At 42.9% G+C, this 19313-nt stretch overlaps 1 protein-coding gene across 5 annotated transcripts; it reads left to right on the top strand.

Moving 5' to 3' along the window:
- Positions 1-965: 965 nt before the first annotated feature.
- On the top strand, positions 966-18954 carry LOC119848199 (calcium homeostasis endoplasmic reticulum protein). 5 transcript variants are annotated; one of them, XM_038383672.2, is made up of 18 exons: positions 966-1257; positions 1543-1716; positions 2790-2971; positions 3690-3827; positions 4601-4752; positions 5150-5261; positions 5431-5520; positions 6183-6417; positions 6619-6797; positions 7355-7754; positions 9117-9355; positions 10161-10294; positions 10567-10653; positions 10970-11125; positions 11687-11797; positions 12326-12420; positions 15190-15375; positions 18424-18954. In XM_038383672.2, exons 1-18 carry the CDS (start codon positions 1233-1235, stop codon positions 18426-18428), a joined length of 2700 nt encoding a protein of 899 aa, XP_038239600.1. In that variant the 5' UTR covers positions 966-1232; the 3' UTR covers positions 18429-18954. The 5 variants fall into 5 exon arrangements, with proteins under 5 accessions (XP_038239600.1, XP_038239597.1, XP_038239598.1 ...); XM_038383669.2 differs by having other exon boundaries at positions 970-1257; positions 17996-18954; XM_038383670.2 differs by having other exon boundaries at positions 1019-1257; positions 7358-7754; positions 17996-18954.
- The last annotated feature ends 359 nt before the right edge of the window (positions 18955-19313 follow it).

Genomic DNA, 19313 nt, shown 5'->3' on the forward strand with positions numbered 1-19313 from the left:
CATGCAGTGAGCACAAGGAAGAGTTAGGGCTGGTATAAACACAGGTGGTTTTGTAGTACTATAAATATCTGTCCAGAAATAGATTATAGTTAAAGTGGGACAAATCCCCAGTGTAGACTATTATGCTTGTATAAAAGTGATTATGCTGACATATTCCCCTAAACTAATATAGTGAAAGCACTTTAAAAAATGGTGGCTAGAACAGCCCTTCAGGGGCTCCAGCAGTCCTAGTTCTCTGTTGGGCTTTTACAATGGAGGATGTCCTCTGAGGTGTAGATCTAATTGAATTGCCCTGTACTCAAAGAAGCGACTGCCCTGGTGCCTCTCCCCACTGTGGGATGCTCACGGCCCAAATACGTAACTGTGTCAGGTTTCAGAGTAGCAGCCGTGTTAGTCTATATTCGTAAAAAGAAAAGGAGTCCTTGTGGCACCTTAGAGACTAACGAATTTATTAGAGCATAAGCTTTCGTGAGCTACAGCTCACTTCATCGGATGCATTTGAAGTGAGCTGTAGCTCACGAAAGCTTATGCTCTAATAAATTTGTTAGTCTCTAAGGTGCCACACGTACTCCTTTTCTTTTTGTAACTGTGTCAGATGCAGCACTCGGGTGGAAGTTTACAGCCGGGGTGGGTGCAGCGCACAAGGGCCGCTCCCGGGACCTCGGTGCTGGCCTGAAGTGGTTTGCATTCTATACAGGGTTGGCAATTCGATTCATGGGCTCTCAGCAACCCCGGCCCTCAATACAAATTGTTCCGGCGCCCCGTGCAGGGAACAGCGTTCCAACGGTAAATTCACACACGCTGCCTGCCAGAACCAGCAGGCGCCACACACGGGGCCTGAAGGAGAGGGGGACGGAGGGAGAAGCGGCGTTCGTAGATGGAGCTAATTCCGGCCCTGGGGAGCCATGCGGGGGGAGAGGAAGAGATGCGGCCCCTGACCCAGCGCTGCCCCCTCCCTCACCTCAGCCGCGGGCGCTCGCGGAGCAAGGGACTCACTCGCCGGAACATGAGGCGACGCGTGGCGCGAAGCGGCCTCCCAGGTGGGCAGGCGCAGCCAGTGCTAGTGACCCGCCCTCCCGCTTGTTTCTATGGTGACGGACCCGTAAACCGCGGCGGCGTCAGTGCCGTAAAGGCTCTTCTTGCGGCACTTCCGGTCGGCTAGGCCTAGGGCAGGCCGGGCCTACCCTAGTATTGGGTCTGCAGAAGGAGAGATACCTCATTTTCCCGCAACTATGGAGATGCCGCTGCCGCCCGATGGTGAGACCGGCCAGGGGGCTATACTTGTCGCCATGGCCCCGGAGGCACTGGGGGCTCCTTCGCCGGGGGGCTGGGCGGGGTTTGGGCCTGGTCAAGGGGATGGTCGGGGAGTGTGGGGTTTAGCTCGGGGAGGGTGTGCGGCCTCACAGAGGGTAGCGGTAGCGGTAGCGGAAGCGGAGGCCTGGGGAATTGGGGTTGGGGGCCGCGTGGTCTCAGGGAGGGATGGGGGCCTGAGTAGGGCTGTGGCAGGGCGATGACGTTTCTATCTCCCTCTCCCCGCCCCAGACCAGGAGCTGCGGAATGTCATTGACAAGTTAGCGCAGTTTGTGGCGCGGAATGGGCCCGAGTTCGAGAAGATGACGATGGAGAAGCAGAAGGAGAATCCCAAGTTCTCGTTCCTTTTTGGGGGCGAGTTTTATGGCTACTACAAGTACAAACTGGCGCTGGAGCAGCAGCAGTGTGAGTGTTGGTGTCGCCAAAGCCCTTGGTGGACAAGAACAGATGTATTTTAACCATCTGCTTGACTTCACAGCTAGTCTGTGACAGAGCTGGGACTAGACCCCAGCAGCCCTGATTTTCAGCCCCTGATTTAACCACTCCCCTTCTATAGCTGGGAATAGAATCTAGGAGTCCTGACTCCCACCCTTCACACTTCCAGTGAAGAATAGTGTATTTTAAGCTGCTTTTGAAAGGAAGCTTTTGATTTTGGGGGGGGAGGGAAATGTGAATTTTATATTTTATAAAAAAGGATTACTTGTGGCACCTTAGAGACTAACACATTTATTTGAGCATAAGCATTCGTTAGCTTCCTCGGATGAAGTGAGCTGTAACTCACGAAAGCTTATGCTCAAATAAATTTGTTAGTCTCTAAGGTGCAACAAGTATTCTTTTTCTTTTTGCGAATACAGACTAACACAGCTGCTACTCTGAAACCTTTATATTTTATGTAGCTCAGCCCAGACACTCTCGTCTAATGTTTTGTCCTGACGCAGACAAATCTTGGTTAGGTTTTTTCCTAATCTTTTTTGTGGTTCGTGCTCAAGCAGTTGACTTAGTCCTGTGCATGCAATCGCTCGTACTCTTTATACTGACAGGTTTCAGAGTAGCAGCCGTGTTAGTTAAATTTGTTAGTCTCTAAGGTGCCACAAGTACTCTTTATACTGTAATTGTAGAAAACTTAAGCCAGTCATTATGGAAAAGCTGATCTGGCATACTTTAATGGTATTCTTAAAATGTGAATGAGAACTAAGCATTTGCAACAGATCCAACTTGGGATGTCCAGAGTCCCATTGTTAAATAAATACATGTTAAAAATCATGTTGAAGTATAACATGCTGGAGCTTCAGATTTTGGCTAAGTATCCAGGAGTGTGCATCATTTTAATTGATGTTTGTTTTATATTATAAAATTATGTAAGAAAGAGGTTGAGTTTGGTTTCTGGAGTTAACAGGGTGCATAGGTTGTTTAGGATATTGGTGTAAACAAACGAACCACTTTTTATGACTCTTACCATGAACATTTTTTTCTGGTAGTGCTGTGCAAACAGACTCAAGACACAGAGGCCACTGCACAGATCCAGCCATTGTCACAGCCCTCTCTTCCACCAGCTGCAGCTATCCCAGCTCCACAAGGAGCTCCCTCTGTGGAGGAACTTATCCAACAGAGTCAATGGAATCTCCAGCAGCAGGAGCAGCATCTCCTTGCTATGCGACAGGTAGGCTCAAGATCAAGTATTAGCTTTACATACATTGGACTGCCAGTGGCAGCAGTCCATTGTATTCCCACAAAGATTTGGATTGAAGGGAATCTTGAGCATCTTGCTTCTAGCTAGTGGTAATTTAGGGTAGCATCATGGGACTAGACATGAGCTGGCATCACTTTGTATATGGTATCTCCTGCAGAACAGAAATGATAACCTGTTTAGAGCAGAGACACCCAATCTTTGTTCAACCAAGGACCACATTTATAACTTACGAGGAGAGTGAAGGCTACACTCATCTTGCATAAAATTGAAAGGTTGCAGCTGTGACTTGCAGAGGCTTTCAGCATGCAGCAATTCATTTTTTATCTGAATGGTGGTTTCTTGGATCAGGGTGAAACATTGCATGCAGGAAACAGTGGTTTTCATGGGCCTCAGCTCAGTATTAAAGATGTGTTGCATTACATTATAGAATTCTCTGGGTGTGGACCTTGATTATGTGCTGAGGTCCTCGCTTGGTTTCTGCTAGATACTGACAGATACAGGATTTGTCATAGGGAAGCAGGTGGACAAGGGGTTAGTGACAGCCAGCTTGTAACGTATCTGTCTGTGTCAATATGAGTAGAGCATCTTGGTCTCCGTAGAGGGCTTCCTATGACTAGGAGCACCTCCGATTTATTTGCTGAGTTTTGTATCAAAAGGATATTGCCTATACTAAAACAGTCTTTTTTAGGAACAAGTTACATCAGCGGTAGCCCTTGCAGTTGAACAACAAATGCAGAAAGTCTTGGAGGAAACCCAGTTAGACATGAATGAATTTGATAACTTGCTGCAGCCAATAATTGACACATGTACAAAAGATGCAATCTCAGTAAGTAAATGTTTGAGCTCACCCATACGTTCTGTTCCTGACTTTGCCGGTAATATACTCGTGTGTGTAACGTGCAGGTTAGGAGGGTGTGATTGCATGTAAATAGATCAGACTGGTGGTGTTCCAGCTGTGAATGTCATCCTCTCTGTTAATATGAATGATTCCATATGTTTCCTATTTTACTTATAAACAACTCATCAGAGTTTGTTGACTGCTGTTCAGTACATGAAGGCAGTTCAGAGTCAGGAGCAAGTGGGACTCTGCTTGGGGTGTTGGGGCAAGAGATGCGGGCTGAACCACCCTACACAGGGAGACGAGATCAGTTCCCAATTCACAGTACCATTGGGGCAGCTCATTTATAACTCTGATGGTTTGGAAGTCTGATAAAGATATCCACAGGGGAAGAGAGAAGCCCAGAGCAACAAATCATTTGGTCTGAGGCAGTGAGCAAAAGCAAAATGGGATGGACAAAGCCCCAAAAGATGGGTGAGAGGAATTAAGTCTGCTGGACAAAATTCAGTGACCAACATCTTCTTAACCCAAACAGCTGTTAAATGTCATTGCTAGTTTGAACATGGGTTGTGACCTCTAATTGTATTGTATACAGTTTAACTGCTTCTTTGTTTAGTTGTATAGTATACTCAATAACAGCTGTTACATGGGAATTCCCTTCCTTGTAGTTACTTGCAGACTAGTGATCTATTGCTTTATGAAATCCATGCAATGTGAACAAGTCAGATTAATTTAAAAATATTTTAAATTGGTTTTCAAAGGCTGGCAAAAACTGGATGTTTAGTAATGCAAAGTCTCCTCAACACTGTGAGCTGATGGCTGGACATCTGCGAAATCGCATAACAGCGGAAGGGGCACACTTTGAGCTTCGGTTACATTTAATCTATCTAATCAATGATGTATTGCATCACTGGTAAGGATTAAAATGTATTCTTCAACTTGTTATTCTCATGAGTTTAATAGATAGTCATGGGTCTCTCTGTTAGAAAATTTGTACTTTGCCTGATTTGGCAGTTTTTTTATATTTTTAATCTACATATTCCCATCATGTTTAGTGACTGTAGCATGATGTGTATAATTGGTGCAAGCAAAGTGGTGGTAGAGTAAGAACTGAATTAACTTTGTCGTTGTACATTGTTTCCAGCTGATGCTGTGTGGTTAAAAATGTAAAGTATCCTATTCATTATATACAAATAAGTTACTAACCATATATGTCTGTATTTGGATGAGACACTTGTGGGTGGGTATTGCAGCTCATTTAACAATATAGTAAAAGGCTGATACTTTTTTTCCCTCCCTCCCTTTTATAGCCAGCGGAAGCAAGCACGAGATCTTCTGGCCGCTTTACAGAAAGTGGTTGTCCCTATATATTGTACTAGCTTTTTAGCTGTGGAAGAGGATAAGCAACAAAAAATTGCCAGAGTGAGTAGTTGTTTTAGGTTAGCTTGAGCCTTATGTTTCTACTTTCAATGCTGGAGAAGTCCTTGTGACTAGTTTATAAAGATGTAGCTTACTGTACCCTAATTTTATTCTGTCGCTGCTATCATGTGCTTAACAGTATTTCTTTTTTTTTTTTCCTGGGTTTATACAGCTCCTTCAGCTGTGGGAGAAAAATGGCTACTTTGATGAATCAATTATTCAGCAGTTACAAAGCCCAGCTCTTGGACTTGGCCAGTACCAGGTTAGCCATGAGAGAAAGTTGGCCCCTCATTATAATTGCATAATAGATTGCGGACATATTTTAAGTGCTGAATGCAGTAACTCTTCTTTTGTGAGATGTAAATAGTAGCTGTCTTTTTTGTTATGAACTTCTACTTTGCCACAGTACAAAAATAATGTAATACATTGTTCTAAAGTTAAATATGGTGGGGCCATTTAAAATATAGCATATAATTATACTGTTCTGATTAGGCCTAGTTTCTTCATCCCTTCGCTCCATCAGCTTCTTCATCTCTGGCCCTGATTCTGCTCTCTTGGCATGTTTGTTGTCTTTACGCCCACCATGGCTCTTTGCTTACTTCATTCTCTTCTTTCTTTGGCTGCTGTTTAAAGTGTTTTATAGTACCATATGCGTCTGTGGTTAACCCTTTAAGTCACCCAGAATGAATGCTGCTAATTGCCAGCTTTTAAATAAGGTAAAGGGAAATACAGGAGGGATTTTCCATATAGTATCTAGTAAATCGTATTGAGGGTTTGTCATCTGAGTAGTTTCAATCTCTGAATCCCTCTAGGAAGAGGTGGAGACATTAATGGGGGAGCCTGTATGAGCAGGGATGGTGTCTATTATGGCTGCACAGTAACTTCTTGAAAATGCTGATCTTAATTTGTGTCTCATCCCATCAGGCAACTTTGATCACAGAATATGCATCAGTAGTTCAGCCTGTGCAGGTGGCCTTCCAGCAGCAGATACAAACCTTGAAAACACAACATGAAGAGTTTGTCAATAGTTTAACACAGCAGCCACAGCCGCAGCAACAAATACAAATACCACCACTGGAGAGTGAGGTAAAATCAACACCCCCGGCTCCAGCTCCAACACCTGCTGCAGCACCGCCTGCTGCTCCAGTCAGTCAAGCAGGTATGATTGCATTCTTGGGACTTGTGTGTTACAAGCTAATGGCTGTCAGCTCTCCTGAAAGTTTACCACTTGTCTTGATGATAGGCTGCTATTTAGACTGACTTGTCCATCGCGTATAAGTTGTTTGGGCAGATGCTGTCTATTTTTGTTTTTACGGTGCAACAAAGGGTGGCTTTTACAAGAGTCTCCAATTTATTTCAGATGATGGCAAATCTCAGCTTCCTCTAGCTGGTTCGGCAGAGTATGATGCAACAGGGGCTGGGGTGCAAGATCCTGCAGCTGCTGGACCGCGTGGTCCTGGGCCTCATGATCAGATTCCTCCAAATAAACCACCCTGGTTTGATCAGCCTCATCCTGTTGCACCTTGGGGTCAACAACAGGTACCAAACGTGTAAATGTAGCTATGGTAAAGCACTGGGGTGTCCAATAATTGTCATATTGCAAAAATCATCACACAATTAGGAGCTTGGTAAAAAGCTGGAAATGTTAAAGTCCAGATTTTAAAATATCTGGAGTTTTCATAGTCAAAAGAAAGCTATGTAGCAAATCATTAATCATATTTCACAGTTGTCCTTCTACTGCTTTTCCTTTACGAGCATGCAGGGGCTCCCTCTGGGGTACAAAGCTCTTTGGGCCATTACTCTTCTGTTGTGTTAAGAACAGGAATCCTGGTGGTAGATATGCTGATCAGTGACAAATCTTTTCTTACAGTTAATGACAGGATTGAGAAGAACACTTTTTTAGCTTTTCCTTCAAAATTCTCCTTTTCAGTTTGTCCTAACTTTTACTTGCCAAGCAGACTCTGTACACAGATGTTTGTTCCCCCTCCTCTGTGCACATGTAGTACTTGCACTCTAGTTAATAATTAAGAATGTAATAAAAACAGTCTATTTCTATATATTTATAGCCTTATGACCAACCTTTTTACCCTCACCAGCAGGGACCTCCACACTGTCCTCCATGGAATAACAACCATGAAGGAATGTGGAATGAACAGAGAGACTCAGGATGGAATAACCAGCGGGAGACCCCTTGGAATAACCAGCCAGATCCTTCTTGGAACAACCAATTTGAAGCACCTTGGAACAACCAACATGAGCAGCCCCCATGGGGAGGGGGCCAAAGGGAACCTCCATTTCGAATGCAGCGGCCACCCCACTTCAGAGGCCCATTCCCTCCACATCAGCAACATCCCCAGTTCAATCAGCCCCCACATCCACATAATTTCAACCGCTTCCCACCTCGCTTCATGCAGGATGACTTTCCACCTCGCCATCCCTTTGAAAGGCCACCTTATCCTCATCGTTTTGACTACCCCCAAGGGGACTTTCCTCAAGGTAAAGTGGGTACTGAGGATGCTGATGACTGCTGTTTTAAAATTAATTAGTTCCTTGTGATGAGAGCTTGACATCAAAGGAATGGGGTAGCCCTTCCTGGAAAGCTCTCACCCCTCAAGGGCTCGCATCCCTCGCCACCTGCTGCTATATACCTTAGTTTTAGAGTTGTAGATTTCCAAAGCCTGAAGGGTCTACTGTGATCATCTAGTCTGATCACCTACATAACTCAGGACTGCCGTGAATTAACACTTGCTTCAAGTCAAATTGCTGTGGTTGAACTAGAGCATAGCTTTTAGAAAAAACGTTCATTGTTGATTTAAAAACTTCCAGTGATTTGAGAATCCACCACAATGCTAAAATTTCTTTGAAATGTATTGCATGGAGCCAACATCATGTGTGAGTAGGGAGAGTAGCCCGAGCAATAGGAGAGAATAAAGAGTTAAATCCAGACAAGTTGCTCCATCTTCTGGATTCTAGCAGGGAATTGGAGAGACATTTTCTTATTAAATGTAAACAGGGTGGGAGAGAGCCTGGAAATGGTAGAGACACATTTTTTACTTCATGTTTAATAATATTCTGCTTCTAATGAAAGTGAGAGACTACCAGCACCGGCTAGAGTTGGGTTAGTCATAGTGCAGGTTTTCCTTCCACCATCTGTCTGTCTGCTCATTCTTGCCCTGCAGCACCCTCGGCTGTTCCAGGCTGGATCTCCCATTCAGCACTGTCAGCGTATTTCACAATGGCCCAGTTGTGTGCTGTATCAATCCTGGTACACATAGCCAGTGTTTTTGTCCACTATGGGTCATGCTGAGATCATTCATTGCCTTATTTTAACAGGAACATTTTCTCTCCTTCCTTTCGGAATGCCCTTCTAACAAAGCACTTGCATGTCGTCCTCCTGTGAAACCACTCCCATCTGTTTGTCTGTGCACATTGATAGAACTTGCAAGTGTACTGCTTTGGAGATGGACTGCAATTGTGTTTTGAGTCTTTAGAAGTATAACACGTTAGTGCCTCCTTTGTTGAATGCAAGGTAACCTGGTTTTGAGAATAGAAACTTTCATTCTAGCACTTTCCAAACTCAAGGTACCACAAAGCGACAGGGCCTTAATTTTTGAAATTTTGCTATTGAAAATATGGGTGGCTGATATGCTAGGGAGATAGAGAGACAGTAGATGCTTCATGAGCACAGACCTTCCAGTGCCTTCTCTTCCCTGTAGTAGTTACTGAGCTCTCCTTATAGTAGGATTTTTTTTCTCTTAGAATAAATGTATGTGGTGGGGGGCATCTCAATTAGTTGTCCTCCTTCTTGTCTTCCCCTCTATAAAACCAAATAAGGCTTTCTTGTCCTTCTCTGTGCAGAAATTGGACCACCTCATCATCATCCTGGGCATAGATTGCCTCATCCTGGAATTGGTGAGCATCCTCCTTGGGGTGGGCCACAGCACCCCGATTTTGGGCCTCCTCCACATGGATTTAATGGGCAGCCTCCTCACATGCGGAGACAAGGCCCCCCTCACGTAAACCATGATGATCCCAGCCTGGTGCCAAATGTTCCCTACTTTGATCTTCCTGCTGGACTTATGGCTCCACTTGTGAAAGTAAGTTGCTGAAATGGAAGCTGAGCAGAAGGGTTAAAAGATCAAACTCCCATGATCAATTTTAGGGACAGTTTAAAATTAACGAGCTATTTATTACTTCAAAGTAGTGTGCTTTGTCCATCAATCAGGATTGGCACAGGGGACATTTCAGAAAAGCAGCTAGCTAGACTATGAAGACAGAAGACACTTCTCAAAATGTTAAGTCCCATCGATTTTAAAGTTTACCATAATTTTAAAATCAGTTGCACATAGTGATTTATACAAGTGTGGAATCAGTCCCAATTGCTGGCCAGCCATGTTTGGTAGCTGCTCTTAAACTCTTTTTGTGAAGATTTTTGTAATTCTAATCTAATACAAGTGAACAAAACACCAGAAAATAGACTGTAGGGAACATACTGGCTGCTGTGGGATGGGTTAAATTGGTATAATTTATATAGTATTTTAGATTAATTAATAGGTCTCTTCTGTGTCTAAATTCTGTTATTCCTAGTGCACATCACTGTTTTCCAAGTCTCATGCCAGAAGCTTGGATATCATGGGCTTGTATAGACTACAACTACGTTTTATACACCTAGGAATCCCAGCTAACGTGCTGCCAAGTTTAATGCTGCAAATGTCACTAGGGTTTTGTTTTATACTGGATGACCCAGTGCTTGTTTATGGTACTGGCCAAAGCCTTATTTTTAGACCATTTTAAACTCAGTAATGAAGTACAAGGTGTCTAAGCAGTTACATTTTCTAGGTATATTTATTTCTTTAGGTAGTCACCCCATGACTTGAAAGCCATCTGTTTTGTTTCTGGCAGCTTGAAGATCATGAATATAAACCTTTGGATCCTAAAGATATACGTCTTCCACCCCCAATGCCACCAAGTGAGAGGTTGCTGGCTGCAGTTGAAGCATTTTATAGTCCACCATCTCATGACAGGCCTAGAAACAGGTAAGAATGTGTATAGCTAACAACATGGTAAGGAAAATGCCCTGCCCTGAGAAGCTCTCAGAGCCTTTAACTTGGTTCTGCTAATGCTGAAATAAGTACTATAAGTTACATTTTGAACTTCATCCACTCCAGTATGCTGTTTGGTCTCCTACTGAGAGCAGGTGAGACCACTTTCCCCAGGCTCCTCATTTTCTAAAAATCCTGAACTCCTTTATTTGACAAAAATGAGCTCTTCCCATATATTGACTCTGTGTGTGGTTGATATCTTGCAGTGAAGGCTGGGAGCAGAATGGGCTGTATGAGTTCTTCAGAGCTAAAATGAGAGCTAGACGGAGGAAAGGTCAGGAGAAGAGAAATAGGTAAGAGTTTCCTTAAGTGCCTTCTGACATTTGCCATTCATTTAGACTGTGCTACTGCTGCCTTAATTAGACATATAGTGAAAATCTTTTTGACAATGTGCTGGGGCAATAATTATGTCTTAACTTTCTGGAGCTTGATTTATTTAACATATAGAAAACCACATACTTGCCACCCTGGAAGGCTTTGGCTTCACTGGGTTGTCAACAGAATTTCAGGATGTTTAAATTTTAGTCTAATTGAAAATACATGTTTGCTTTTTATGCAGCTTACAGGAATCTTACTCTGTTTTCTTGGTATTTTGTTACCCCTATGCAGTGGGCCATCTCGATCTCGCAGTAGGTCTAAAAGCAGAGGTCGTTCCTCCTCACGATCCAATTCAAGATCTTCAAAGTCGTCTGGCTCCTATTCAAGGTCACGATCACGATCACGATCCTGCTCCCGATCACGATCCTATTCACGATCACAGTCCAGGTAGGGTGAAGCAAGAGCTCATTAGGAATTATGGCTAGCTAAATCTCCTAAAACACTGGATGTGTGCCATTATGATCCTTCACAACAGCCCTTTGGAGGTAGTGCAGTAATAATTCCCAATATTACTGATGAGGAAAATGATAGGTGAAATGAGTTGTCCAAGGCAATGCAATGAGTTAGTGGCAGAGCTGTTAGTTGAACTCGGAAGTTCCTGACCCTGTTACTTTAGACTGTGCTCCCTTTGCATATTCAACAAATCTCTAGTAGGTTGAGAATGAAGGGTTTTTTCTCCAGAAAATGGAAGATTCTGAAACTTAGCTCTAGGTTTTTTGCTTTCTTCAGGAAATCTTAATTAGTTTAAGGCACCAAAGGTCACAAGGTTTTGTTCAGGGAGATGAATATATAGAATGCACCACACTGGAAGCTGTGTACATGAAATGGTATATCAGCATTTCTGTCCATAAATTCTCCAGATCTTAGATACCTTTTTAAAAATACTATATTGCTATAATCCTGTGCATTAGAGAAAGGTAACTGACTTCACGCACTCTTACTTTCCAGAAGCAGGAGCAGGTCCCACTCTTCTCGTAGTCGGTCACGGTCAAGATCAAGATCTAAATCTTACTCCCCGGGAAGGCGGCACCGGTCCCGATCTCGCAGTCCCACTCCTCCGTAAGGCTTTCCATTGGATTGAGTTTGGTGATGTACTCTCTGAGCGTGATGAGGTTGAGCTAGGACTTTTCTGATAGTTTCTGTATATTAAACACCTAACAAATTGGGTAGAAAAGGGCAGGATTCTAAGGTGATCAAACCAGAACTTGAGCAAACTGCAGTCATGTCATATATATATATATATATATACATGGCGAGAGGATAAAATGACTTCATAGTTCCTGGTGATAACTAAATCTTGTGTTTTTAAAACACTGCATAAAAAACCCTTAATTACATAACATACTCTTGAGAAAACCATGGTACTGATATCCTTGATATCTGCTGTTCCTGTGGGGAGATGCATAGAATATGCTGCAACAGGACTCCTTGTGTCTTGCCTTTCCAAAGGTTTATATCTGGCTAGTTATGTTGGTTATAGAAGTTTAAACAATACATATGCATAAAAAATAACTTGTATGCAATATGTTTTAACACAGTGAAATGTTAAAATTCTAATGATAAATTATAACTTGTATTTTCTCTTAGCTCTGCTGCTGGTTTAGGCTCCAACTCCGGGCCTCCTATACCTGATTCAAGACTTGGAGAAGAAAATAAAGGGCATCAAATGTTAGTGAAAATGGGTAAGATTTATTGTCTTTGATTGAAACAATCCTGGTTCCTCCCCCAAATAGAACCTTTCACAAAGCAGGGACGGAAAAAAAAAATCTGCCTTCTGATTTTAGGACACAGTGTTTTACACCTTACTCCAGAAGGTCCTTGCTTTCCAGGGTTTCACGTACTTTATGGATGAGAGGCTATGATGTAATTTTTATGGTGCCCCTTGGCTTGGACTCTTCTGCCTAAAGTTAGTTTAAGTCATGCTCCTAAAGAGTGTAGACTTCAGAAATAAAGCCACGCTGCATTCATAAATATGTGGGCCAGACTTGTTCTGATCCACCTGTTAAAGTTGTGCACGCATTCTGCTGATTAGGATCAACTATATTGGATAACTTCTCTAGATTACAAGTTTAATTCACATTGAAAAGGCAGCTACCGCATTTAACCAACTGATAAATGTGAGGTAACAGGAAACTAACATTGAACACCAAGACACGGGTCTAGTAGATGTGTGTTCTGAGCAGACTGTTGCGTGGCTGCTAGATGTGTGTTCTGAGCAGACTGCTGTGTGGTGGAGAGACCTGTACCACTGACAGCAGGTGTCGGAGAAGGCTAAACTTTCCATCCGATGAAGTGAGCTGTAGCTCACGAAAGCTTATGCTCAAATAAATTTTAGTCTCTAAGGTGCCACAAGTACTCCTTTTCTTTTTTGCGTAAACTTTCCACAGCCACTGTCTTTTGCCATAATCTAAATATCAAGTGGGAATCCAAAGTTCCTGACACTAAAGTACTTGAGGAGAAAGCAAAATTGCCAAGTCTAATCACCAGTCTCAAACACTGACCTCTCCATTGGCTTAGTCACCTGCAACGTATGAACAATGGATGCTCCAAGGCCACTAGGCTGACCTACGCTCAGGTTCAAGGTTATTTGCAAGAGGGACTTGAAAACTTTCAACATCAGCACTGCAAGCTGGGAAGCTGCTAGCAACATGTCACACTTGGAGGGCTATGTTGCATCAGGAAGTTGGAGGCTGAAGAGAAGTAGCTGAGAGAGAGGAAAGCAGAGTGAAGAGGAAAGACCAGCAGATCTGTAATGCTAGTAGTGTGCTATCTTCATCTTCTGGCCCTTTGTCTTAGGCTTGCATTGTTCGTGGAAAGACTTCAAGAATTAGCCACTCACAATGCTGCATCATGACATACAGTAACTGAACTACTTTGGTGTTTTACCATTCTTTTGAGAGGGATGGTTGCCATATATATATATCTGTATAAAGCACCCAGGACTAAATGCATTTCATATAGAATCATGTAGGGCCTCGAGGTCATCTAGTCCATCACCATGCTGAGGTAGGACCAAGTATATCTAGACCAACCCTGACAGGTGTTTTGTTTAACCTATTCTTAAAAACCTTCAGTTGTGGGGATTTCACAACTTCCCTTAGTAACCTATTCCAGCACTTAACTATCCTTATAGTTCGGAAGTTTTTCCTAATATCTAACTTAAATCTCCCTTGCTACAAATTGCTTCTTGTCCTATCTTCAGTGGTCATGGAGAACAATTGATCGCTGTCCTCTTTATAACAGCTCTTAATATATTTCAAATGAAGACTCTTAATGTGTAGGTGAACTGTGTGAATGTAGGCCTATTGCACCCAAGGAACTCTGAAAATAACTGGCACCCCCTGCAATCGTGAGTGCCTGAGAGAAGGGATTGAGAGGTCGTAACTTCCCCGTCTTTGCTAATAGTAAATGAAACCAGCCATGCATTTCATTGTCCGCCTTATTTTTGGCCTTGGTTGCGAAAGGCTGAGACTGGGGTAGGTTGTTTTGGAGCTTCTGTTGTAAACTGTTTCATCTTACAGCCTTGTCAGAAACAGTATTAACAACACTGTTTTATCGCAGCTCTTTAAGTACTTATATGGGCCCTGTTGTCATAATTGATAGAGCCACTCATGCTCACAAATTTATTCTGACTCACCCCTTGTAAGGTAGAGAAATACAACTAATAATCCCCATTTTACAGATGGGGAAGTGAGGCACAGAGAGAGTAAGTGACATTCTGAAGGTCACAGAGGAAGCCTGGCAGAGCACAAGTTTGAATCTAGAACTCCTGAATCCTAAGCTAATGCTCTAACTGTTGGGACTAACCTTCCTTCTAACATATTAGAATGCCAAATCTTGCAGTCCTGCTCTTGTCTGTTTCACGTGTAATAATTTTTTAGCTGGAAATAAAGACCTCTCCTTCTAATGATTATCTACTTTTCTCCACCCCAAACTGTCTTGCAGTAGACAGTTGTTCATCAGTCACTTGTACAGGTTCTAAACTGGTTTTATGCAGACCTTCATAACAGGGCCAGCTTAAGGCAATACAAGGCCATAGGCACCTTGTTATATACCCCCACCTGCCAGTCCCACTAACATAGTGAGTGGTAGTTGAAGGGGCCGTCATTCCCTTCCAGAGAAGCAGGGGGTATACCATGGGAATAGCAGCAAGGGGATTCCCCACTCTAGGTACTTACTCCAGTAGACAAAATATATCTGCTTGGTTGAGTGGGAAGGTGGAGCCCACTGCACTCCTCCTCCTTGCACACACAGTGGTGTCAGGTGGTGTTGGTGCCTCCCATTCTCCACAAAGCAGCAGATCTTGAGATGAATGGGACAGTTCATCCTTCTCAGAGCTATTGTTTCAGGCTGTATCAAGCTTCTTGTACACTGTTTCTCCACTTTTGTTTCCTGTACAATTCACACTACTGAATTTAATAACAAGATGCTCTCCCATGTTCTTTTTATAGGATGGAGTGGATCTGGAGGACTGGGAGCCAAGGAACAAGGAATCCAAGACCCAATTAAAGGAGGGGATATCCGAGATAAATGGGATCAGTATAAAGGAGTAGGAGTTGCACTAGATGACCCATATGAAAACTACCGCAGAAATAAAAGTTACTCGTTCATTGCACGCATGAAGGCCAGAGATGACTGTAAGTGAATGTTGATGGACAATCTAAAATGGTGCTGTGAACCCATCCTAGTTAATATAATAGCTACTTTAGCGGACTTGGCAAGGGTTTCCCTAGACTATAAAATCCAATGGAGGTTGCATAGGGAATCGGAAGATTAAGAACACAAATTAGTTTTATAATTGTTTTATTATTATTCATTTTTAAATTTTTGGGTAAGTAAATACTGCCCTCTGAATAACCCCAACACTTTTTCCTTGGTAAGAGCTGTTGTCACACTACATTACTCCTGGGGACATTCTGCACACAATATTAGAATTCTGCAAATTTTATTTGTCAAAATAATACTATATTATCATACCAGTTTCAGTTATTTTCATAATTTATTTCAAAATATGTCAGCAAGTATGTCTGTAACAATACAGAGATGCACAGAAAAGGGGTAGAGAGCTAAAGAAACCCCTATGACAACCCAGTTCCTCAGAGTAGCAGCCGTGTTAGTCTGTATTTGCAAAAAGAAAAGGAGTACTTGTGGCACCTTAGAGACTAACAAATTTATTAGAGCATAAGCTTTCGTGAGCTACAGCTCACTTCATCGGATGCATTTGGTGGAAAATACAGAGGGGAGATTGATATACACACACAGAGAGAACATGAAACAATGGGTTTATCATACACACTGTAAGGAGAGTGATCACTTAAGATAAGCCATCACCAGCAGCGGGGGGGGGGGGGGGGGGGGGAAGGAAGGAGGAAAACCTTCATGGTGACAAGCAAGGTAGGCTATTTCCAGCAGTTAACAAGAATATCTGAGGAACAGTGGGGGGGAGAAATAACATGGGGGAAATAGTTTTACTTTGTGTAATGACTCATCCATTCCCAGCATCTATTCAAGCCTAAATTAATTGTATCCAGTTTGCAAATTAATTCCAATTCAGCAGTCTCTTGTTGGAGTCTGTTTTTGAAGTTTTTTTTGTTGAAGAATAGCCACTCTCAGATCTGTAATTGAGTGACCAGAGAGATTGAAGTGTTCTCCAACTGGTTTTTTAATGTTATAATTCTTAATGTCTGATTTGTGTCCATTTATTCTTTTACGTAGAGACTGTCCAGTTTGACCAATGTACATGGCAGAGGGGCATTGCTGGCACATGATGGCATATATCACATTGGTAGATGCCCAGGTGAACGAGCCTCTGATAGTGTGGCTGATGTGATTAGGCCCTATGATGGTATCCCCTGAATAGATATGTGGTCAGAGTTGGCAACGGGCTTTGTTGCAAGGATAGGTTCCTGGGTTAGTGGTTCTGTTGTGTGGTGTGTGGTTGCTGGTGAGTATTTGCTTCAGGTTGGGGGGCTGTCTGTAAGCAAGGACTGGCCTGTCTCCCAAGATCTGTGAGACCCAGTTCCTGTTTCTCTGCCCTCTTTCCTCTCCCCCGCCCCCGCAGAGCCCAGCCAGGGGGCCAGATACCTGCACCCGCTCCCCCGCCCCCAGACACTCCCTCCTCTTCCCCCCCGGGATCCAAAGGGAGAAACAGCCTGATGCTTGGTCCCAGGCTTGCATGGAGTTTCCTGCATGCCAACCGCTGTCTCCTCTCAGGGCATGCTGGGAATTGCAGCTGCCAGGAGCCTTCTAGCTCTCTCCCCCGGTAGTGTCTTCTATGTGTGAGCTAGGCTCTGCCAGGTCCAGTGGTCCCGCGTGGCAGCCAACAGCACTGCAGCCCATTTATAGGGGGAAAAGGAAATTCTGTGCACACATTAATTTCTGCAAAATTGTGCAGCATTCCCCCAGGAGTACTACATACAGCTGCTATCTCTTTTGGAATATTTGGTTAAAACTGAAAAGGCTATTGCAGCAGGAAAGAACTATGCATTTTCTAAATTTAATCTGAGTTGAGCTTTATTTGCAATTTGGAAATTCATGTGCATTTTTAATTAACCTCTTCTTTCATTCCAAGTCAACCCCACTTATTTCCCTCCTCTACAAGCCATGTTTTGGCTGTGGGGTGGTTGCTAGGCAGTTTGTTTTTTTTAACCTTCAGGAAACTAGATTTTTATCCCTCAACTACTGGGGGAGGATCGCTAATGACTAGTGGCAGGAGGAAAGGATGGGTTTGTGGGTACTGGGAGGCAGGCTGGCATTCCTGCCTGGCTTTGTCTATCCAGCTGTGAGCTGCTCACCCTTGCTGTTGAGTTCTGCTCCTTCCCTAAGGACCAGAACCAGAGTGGGTAGGTACAGCACAGACCTGAAGTAGAGGCTTAGGAAAAGATGACACAGGTCTAACTTAGTTCTTTGCCGTTGTAAGTGGTACTCTTTGTGATGGAGAGCCTCATTTTGAGAATGAGGGAGGGACAGGATTTGTAGGGGTTCTGAGTGACAAGTACCCTTGCTGAATAAAGATTCACAAATAGCAGTAGGGAAAACCAGTAAGAGGGAGGCGCTTTGGGCAGGCAAAGTCACTTCTGGCCATAGCTCTATGGCTGTGTAACAAAATCTCTGCCCCTCCTCTCCCCCCACACCCCCCAAAATGTGGAGAGAGAACCTATTTTGTGAATGGAGCCCTCATCCTAAACTGCATTACTCTTCAGACAGAACTGAGACTAACTGCAGAATGTGTAAGAACTTTTTTCCCTATTGTTTCAGTGAAGCGTGAAACGCAAGACCCTCCACCACCTGAATAAGACTCCCTGAAATCTGAAGAAAGATGTCTTGCATCTTCTACAAAAGATTAAACTTAATCTTGTATAAATCAGGATTAATGTTGAAGGAAGTGATATTAAATGAATTACATTTAAATCTATGATGGAAAATGAAGGCTATGACATGTATTCCAACATTTGTTTAGTTCTTTAAAAAGGCCAGTCATTTCTGTTACATGTCTAGCGAGTTTAAAAATACCCATTTATTTTGCAAACTTTTTAAAAATTAGTTGCCCCATTTTATACTAGAACTAAACCCCTGCCAAGCTGTCCCTGCTCCAGGATTGTGATCCACTCATTCCTGTGGAATACAGATGTTACTTGTTATGGTTCTATGTCTCTTGTTCCATAATGTATGTTTTTCTCTCAAAGGTTAATTCTATTTGAAGTGGAGGGGTGCTGCCTTGGGAGCAAGTCAGACTGATGCTGAGCAGTGTATCCTAATGTCTAAATGGGGAATGAAGCACCTAATTCCAATACAGGTGACCTATGAGCACTGTATGAGCTTATTAGAACCTACTACACAACTTAAAGCCCCTACGCGCCACCTGCTGCAATCACAACTCTATTCAGAATGTAGAGTGTTAACTGTTTTAGCCACTCAAGTGCTCTAAGAGACGTTCAGTGCTTTGTAATGAAAGGTATTCTTTAAGCTTTTTATATTTTTGTATATACCCTTGAATAAAAGCTAAAACTAATTCAGTAGAGAAGACTTCATTTTCCCCACCCCACATTTCTAAATATGAAACATTCTTGGAAACCACCCTGCCTACAAAATACCTTTTTTCGTAACTGAATTCTGTTTCCAGAGACCACCAGCTACAGATGTTAGACATCCTTACCCTGCACCTCCACTGCAGAGGTCTGCCGGATGGCAGCCTTTTCCAGAGCCATTTTTACAGTGTAAACAATCTTCAAAACAATCCAATCCAATATGGTAAATCAACTTGTTCTAGATTTATTGTAGCTGTGAAATTGTAACTGTCTGTGAATCAGCAAAAGACATGTATGTTACCAACTTGTGAATTTTACTGTTTTGCCTTCAAATAAACACTTTTATAAAACTGCCTTTAGCTTGTTTTTAAAGTAAGTGGGTTGTCCTTTCCTAGATAAAGTAGTATCTCCTTTATTTTTAAGAGTAGGTGTTCTGAAAACTTTTTCTATAACAACTTAAGGAGGACAATTATATTCATACACAGTTTAAAATGAAGCAGTGCACTAACTTAATATGATTGATATTTTCACTTTCAGACTCCTCACTT

The sequence above is a fragment of the Dermochelys coriacea genome, chromosome 25, assembly GCF_009764565.3.
Source record: "Dermochelys coriacea isolate rDerCor1 chromosome 25, rDerCor1.pri.v4, whole genome shotgun sequence".
Taxonomy (NCBI): domain Eukaryota; kingdom Metazoa; phylum Chordata; order Testudines; family Dermochelyidae; genus Dermochelys; species Dermochelys coriacea.

Excerpts from the sequence above, each read along its gene's own strand:
- LOC119848199 (XM_038383669.2), top strand. The coding sequence starts at position 1,233 with ATGGAGATGCCGCTGCCGCCCGATG. Across the intron at positions 4,753-5,149 it reads AATGATGTATTGCATCACTG|CCAGCGGAAGCAAGCACGAG; the intron begins GTAAGGATTAAA and ends TCCCTTTTATAG. Across the intron at positions 9,356-10,160 it reads TTATGGCTCCACTTGTGAAA|CTTGAAGATCATGAATATAA; the intron begins GTAAGTTGCTGA and ends TGTTTCTGGCAG.